This window comes from Mycetomoellerius zeteki, unplaced genomic scaffold (assembly GCF_001594055.1).
Source record: "Mycetomoellerius zeteki isolate Tzet28-1 unplaced genomic scaffold, Tzet1.0 scaffold149, whole genome shotgun sequence".
In the NCBI taxonomy this organism is placed as follows: domain Eukaryota; kingdom Metazoa; phylum Arthropoda; class Insecta; order Hymenoptera; family Formicidae; genus Mycetomoellerius; species Mycetomoellerius zeteki.
In genome coordinates this window covers 2,857,721-2,864,334 of record NW_017256436.1, presented here as the reverse complement: position 1 = coordinate 2,864,334, position 6,614 = coordinate 2,857,721, and the positions used below count along the sequence as shown (strand labels likewise).

Below are 6,614 nucleotides of genomic sequence, written 5' to 3'. Positions count from 1 at the left end.
CCGCTACCAGAACCCCCCTTTGCACTCTTCTCGCCACCGAGAACCGCGGCCCACCGCCTTCTCCCTCGCCCTCATCTACCCTTCCTAGCCCCTCTTCCCCATGCCGCCTCAAGCCGCCCTTCTCGCCGTTACTACGCGCTCGCCCCCGCCAGACAAAGACAAATTACGCTGCATTTTCAGAGCCCCAAAGAGCTCCAACGTCCTACACCGCCTCTCTCCCGTTCCCTCTTACGCCACCTCCGTCCTCGATCCTCGTCTACCTCCTTCCACGGAACTCGCCTCCTACGTCGCCCAACCATCCTCACGCCACTTTCCTCGTCCCTGCCCAGACCACCCCCGACCAACTCCTCCGGCCTCCGAGACTCCTCTATGTAGGGCATCAAATGGGTGCTCAACCCCTACGCACTCCGGGAGAGCGTCTTGTCCAAGAACGACAAGCCGACTCTTGCAACCCCCTGCCAACTTCCGAGTGTTCTCTTCCTCTCGCCTCTTGCTCTCATCGTCTTCTGCCGTCGAACGTGCATACCGGTTACGAGTGATAATAGTGGATAAGCCCGGCATGACGTCACGAGGGACGTCGAAGTTGAGCATTCCAGTATAGCAGCAGCAGCAGCAGCCGCCCCCACGTATTTCCCGTGGGAGGAAATTATCGAATGGAAAGGTCGCCCCTTGCGATAAGATGTCTTCTACGAGTTCCGCGTTTCCCCCGCTTTAAGCTGGACGCGTCCGATATCGGCATTTTGCGCTCGCTTCAGTAGATCTTTCTCTTGAACTTTCTCTTGTAACATTCTAAACACGCGTAAACGAAATGCCAAAAATAATATAGATTAAAGTCACATAATACTGTTAATATAACATTTTTATAAGAAGTCGCAAATGTAATGAAAAAGAAAAAAGTCTTTTTCAGTGTGTGTGTGTGTATATATAATATATATATATAAATTTTTTTGAAAGAGCAATTTTGCTGAAAAATGTAAAAATTTAGCTAGATTCGGATCTGAAAAATAATAATGTTAAAGATAGGACGACAAAATTAGTTGCTTATAGAATATCAAAACAAAATTATTTTGATGGTCTAACAAAATTGTTTTCAGTTTTGTATCTTATAGCCAAATTTTTAGATTTTTCAGCAAAATTGCTCTTTCAGTGTAATGTATATATCATACATTATTTATGATCCATATCCAATTTATACCTAGATTTATATCAGTGAAAATAGCAAAATAGTCTATTTTTGACAAACATAAGTTTCTAACGTTATCTGTAACTATGTCGGGAGAGAAATTACATAGAACTTTTGGTGCGTAATTGATTTGTGTCAGTTGGATGATAGAAGATCGAGAGTTTCCCCCTTGCGATCGTAATGTCCACGACGCGAGGTTGCGGTTCTTCTTCGCGCCGAGCAAGTTCCGTGATTAACATAGCAGATGCAGTTCTCGTGAGTTTGCGCGGCGATTAATCTCCTTCCGCACGTAGTTGGCAAAGATAAAACTTCCAACCAAGTTACTCGCTGAGAACCGCTGAAGAGCTAGATCAATTACTGAGGCCGCTTCGATCCTTCGCAATATTTTATCGCTGCTAATCATCCCGTGTATATTCTGTATGCATTCCACTCGCTTATTGTAAAAGTGAACATGTTCGATTATACGAGCTATCCTTCGTAGCGTACGCAGATCGATCTTTAAGTTCTTAACACGCGCGGAATCCACGTGGAAGTGAGTGCCAAGTTACGGCAGCTTAACATTATTATCGGCGGCTGAAAATATTTCCGCGAGAAATATGGCGGACTCGTCTTTGCGTTTTTTTTCTTTTTTGTTCTTATATTTCCCAACCGCGGCTTCCGCGAAACTTTGCACTCTGTGCATACTGATAATGCTTAAAGAGCGCGCCACTGGGCACGCGATTAAGGAAGTTGGATGGTCCCTCGTGGGAAGGACCGCGGTGTTTCCGGCAGAAAAATTTCAGTAATGAAAGCCGAGAAGAAGCGGGTCGAAGTGTGTTAATTAAACATTCCTGGCGGAAGTAAAGGGCGAGGTGGTCTCGGTTGCTTGAGAGCGCTCCACTGAGACGTGGGGGACGCTTTGTGAAGCATCCTCCCGTAAACAAAAAAGATTATAAACCGCAGCGGAAACGCATTTAACTATTTGCGGGAAAAGTTATTGGTTTGAATAAGAGCAATGCTCTTCTAATATCCTTTATATAAGAGAAAAATAGATTATGTAACTACACATATCGGTGACGTACTAATAGATATCGCCTTAAAATATCATTAATTAATTATTTAATTAACAATATTTTGCTCTGTTTCACTTTTTCAATTACTAATGAAATTTATCAGTAGACAGATACGATAGAAAATGAAGGAGATTAACAAAAGCTTATATTTAATTATCATTGTTATTATTTTCAGTGATATTAAGCTATTAAATGTTATACTCTAATTATGATAATTTTTATTATAGATAAATAGGCATTTAATTGCGACAATTTCAAGTATACAGATAGCTGAGCACTTTAAGTCACGGTGAGCGTTTTAACCCCTTAATGTTTCCGTTCTAATCGCGTTGTCACCCGCGGCAATACAGTTACGGTATTAGAAACGATATGCTTACAGGGAACTGTTTGCCTCACGGTAACTTGCTTCTAACCAGTTTGGAAGGTGCCACTTGCTGTTGTACTAATCACAACTGTCGCTGGAAGCATCGCATTCATTTAGCCGCTATGGATTTACGCGTTATTTTGATGATGTATACTTCTAAAACGCCGTACGTAAAATAAACGATACCGCAGAGAGATATCCATTTGAAATTATACGTATTTTTTAGCCAGAAATTTATTCAAACATTAGCTAGTTCCAGTTTTACTTTTGTCGAAATCGATCTATTTCGGCATAATAGGTAATTAAAATTGAAGTTTGATAGACATTGCCTCGATATATTATCGTTGTTTATTAAGCAGCATCAATTTTCTTCGCGCGCGAAAAAATTATAAAAGTTACAAAATAAAAATTGAACAAATTTATTTTTAGAGCATTGAAAAATATCTTATATATAAAAATCAAAAACATTTTATATTTAATTCTTTATATAGTTATTATAAAGTTGTTTTGTTTCAATTTTTTCTACACAGAGTATTAATATTCGCTATAAAATTTCATAAAATTGCACCAAAATAAAAAATAGGTCTGTATAGAATCCGTAAACCAGAAACGAAAATTTCACCGGTATTGGAATGTTTTGCGATCGTACGTTCGAAGCATTGAATATATATTCTGCTTTCACATTCGACAGCTGAAGAAAGCATTAAGATTTCGCGCGATTGGCTTGGGTTGGGGACTGCTGTGGGAAGTGCGGACGACATCGATGAGGAGGACGAAAAGACGAGATGTACGCGTGTGTATGCGTTACTTCAGAGGATGCTGAGTGTGCGGGAGGAGGAGGAGGGAAAGGAGGTGTAGTTTGGGAGGCCGAAGGACGAAGGCAAGAGAACGTGAAGCATTAGATGGAAGTAAAGGACGGCGGTAGGTAGCAGTGGGTGGCAGGCCAAGGGTGGCAAAGGAGTAACGGCAGCAGCAGCAGCAGCAGCGGTAGTAGTAGCAGTAGCAGTAGTAAAAGGAGGTGGAGAAGGAAGAGGACGAGGACGAGCAGTAGGCGGTGGAGGAAGAGAAGGAGACGAAGGAGGAAGTGGAAAGCGAAGGAGCAGGAGGAGGAACGGTCGGTTGAGACGCGGAGGTGCAGGCGAAGGAGAGTGAGTCCGGTGGGTTGGGTTGGGTTGGTTTGCACCAGCACCACACCAGCACCGACATGGTTCCAAGCGAAGGAGAGGATGGGGTAGGATGGCCGGGCCTCTGCTCGCTCGATAGAGGCGCGTCCCGTCGTCCCATGATTGGAAACCAAATCGCCGCACATCCATCCCCCTCCTCGTGCCACCGCTGCTGCCACCTCACCCTGCGCTTCCGCGATTCTCTACCACCCCGTCCCCCCGGGGATCCCCCGACTGCCAACCATTCACCCTTACTCTCGGCCCTCGCAACCCTATCCAGAGCTTACTCCCTCGGAGAGAACGAGTCCCTCTCGCTCTCTATCTCTCTCTCGTTCTCTGCAACTCTCTTCAGCTCTCCGGCTCTGTCTCTCTCTCTCTCTCTTTTCCGTCGGTCTAACTTCGGCTTCCTTCCTTCCTTCTCCGACAACTGGCGCTTCCACATCCACATCGTCGACGTCCATATCCACCGTCGCCTGCCGCCCGCCGCCCACCTCCCCCAGGGACGCTAATGTCGAGCTAAGTCCTTAAAACCCCTCAGCCGGAGGCCGGCGAGCCCGCAGACCGGAATGGCCTCCATAAGTAACCGGGTTTACACACCCCAAGACCCTATTTCTCACCGTGGAAAAACTGCAGTCGGCTCCGTTGCAAACGCTCCCCGTTCCTCCTTCCTCTCTTCCCTTCCTATCGCGTAACCTGAACATCCCGTGCTTAGTTCGCCAATGCTGGATTGCAACTTCCGCCGGACGGTCCCGGCGTATCGACGGCTCTCGAGGAAGATTAGGAAGATGAGCCCCGTGAAAAACGTGCTGGATCTTCCCTGAGGAGCACTAAGGCCAACGGGTAATTTCCAGGCGGACTTGAAAACGGATGCAACTCTTGCCGGTCGCACTTTGAAAATTTTTCTTGTTGCATTCACTGCGTTCCATTTAACGTCGTGCATATTTAGATTTTTCTACGAGGAAAGTATTAAATACTAAATATTTTTATGTACAATATATGTATTTGTATTTTTTAAATTCCAAATTATATTTGAATTATTTGGAATATAAGAAAATGATATATATGCAATAGGAATATGTGTTTATTGCACATTTCGAAAAATAATTATCGTAATTATAATAAAAAATAAAAAAGTATATAATTTTTTCTGGAGCGTATTGCAACTCCGACTATAATGCGCTACTTGACTTCCGACTAATTAATAGCAATTGGCGATCAATTGGAAAGAGCGTATGATAATGGAAGTTCACGCCGACGGGTTATACAACGTTGTATATGGTAATGGGTTGACTTAATGGTTGGATGGTAAATGGGACAACGGCGCTCCGCTGCGCGAATGGGATATTTCTAACGATATCGAGGGTGCAAGTGCTGTCCCACCTCGCGGAGAAACTTTGCCACGGTGACGCCGGGTACTTTCACTTTTGCTCGTAATGTTTATGCAGAACAGCGAGGAAACTTTCTTGAGGTGGAGGAGAGGTGCGCCGGTAACTGCCGCCGATGTTGTGTGCACCGGAGGGGGCGCACAAGAGTGAGGGTGTAGTATATGGAGTGCGCGAAAGTTCGAATCGAATATCCGTAACGTATGCGAGATATTAAATTGACGAGTGACGAACAACTATCGGTACATCCCGCTTTTCCGATAGTTTCGTCCACCGCGGAATTCTTGTCCGATACTAATTTTACAGAGAAAAACGGAGATACGAGCGCTATTAACGCGATAGATTTGTCGATGCGTCGATTTATCGCTGGATCATCGCGCCGCAGTTGAATTTTTAAGCATCCAAGTAATTAAAACTTCATTAAGGCAATACACCAAGGCGAATTGCTCTATTTTACTTTAGGTAGAAGATACTGTAATGAAGCGCGAAGCATATTTATGATTATGCTTTCTTTCGAAACGTTAATTATTTCCGATACTTAAGCACAGATTATCCCTGCTTGATTTCTTTTCTATGTAATGAAGATAGAGATGGGTAGAAAAAAATGCAAGCGAAAAGAGGTAAAAATTATAAAATATAAAAACAGCTCAAGAGATATTTATTAAAAATTTTATCGTATTTATTATAACTATTTCATTGTTTTAATGAAATTCAAAAACTTTTTCTACGTAATCTTTCTCTCTCTCTCTCTCTCTCTCTCTCTCTCTCTCTCAACTGATTCAAACTATATAATAATATAATAAAGTTTCACTATATAATACATTCTGTGATCTAAATATCAATTATCTTATCCAAATTTTTGATTATTTTATAATATTAGTTTCATTTTAAGTACCATTTCTACGTTTCCATTTATTCAATCGTCTCTTCGAATTTATACGACGTCGTCTAAGGGGGTTCTCTTTAAGGAGACGCGATACCAATATGTCCGTCGTCGTTAGTGACGTTAGTGACGTTACTGGATGAGCGAGCAGCTAGAGAGAACCCCACGACGACGACGACGACGATGACGACGTCGGTGAATGCCCAGAGGCCCGAAGGATATGAGAGTCGCCGAGGCCGCAGGATTCTGCGGAGGAGTAGTTGGAGAGGGACTACCACACGACGGAACGCGTCTATCTTCGGCAAAGTGTATTGACGGTTGCAGCTACGCGACCAATACATACATAGACCAAGCGAGATGACGACGACGTCGCGTTGTCGTTGTCGTCGTGTTCGTCCCTTCTCTGCTCTCCTCAACCGAGAGAGCCTTCTCTGCGCGCACGAATCTCGGATATACCGCGTTGGATACATGCGCGTGCATGTGCGCTCTGTGGAACGCGCGCGCGCATGCACGCGCGCGCACACACACACACACACACACACACACACACACACACACACACACACACACACACACACACACACACA

The 6,614-nt window shown here is 44.1% G+C and overlaps 1 protein-coding gene across 1 annotated transcript in view; it reads right to left on the bottom strand.

The window, feature by feature from the left end:
• Nucleotides 1-380, bottom strand: part of mamo (zinc finger protein 628-like) — a 135,171-nt gene extending 134,791 nt beyond the window's left edge. Inside the window, 1 exon segment of the mRNA XM_018462883.1 lies at nucleotides 233-380. Coding sequence (XP_018318385.1) covers nucleotides 233-380 — 148 coding nt within the window.
• Between the last annotated feature and the right edge of the window lie 6,234 nt (nucleotides 381-6,614).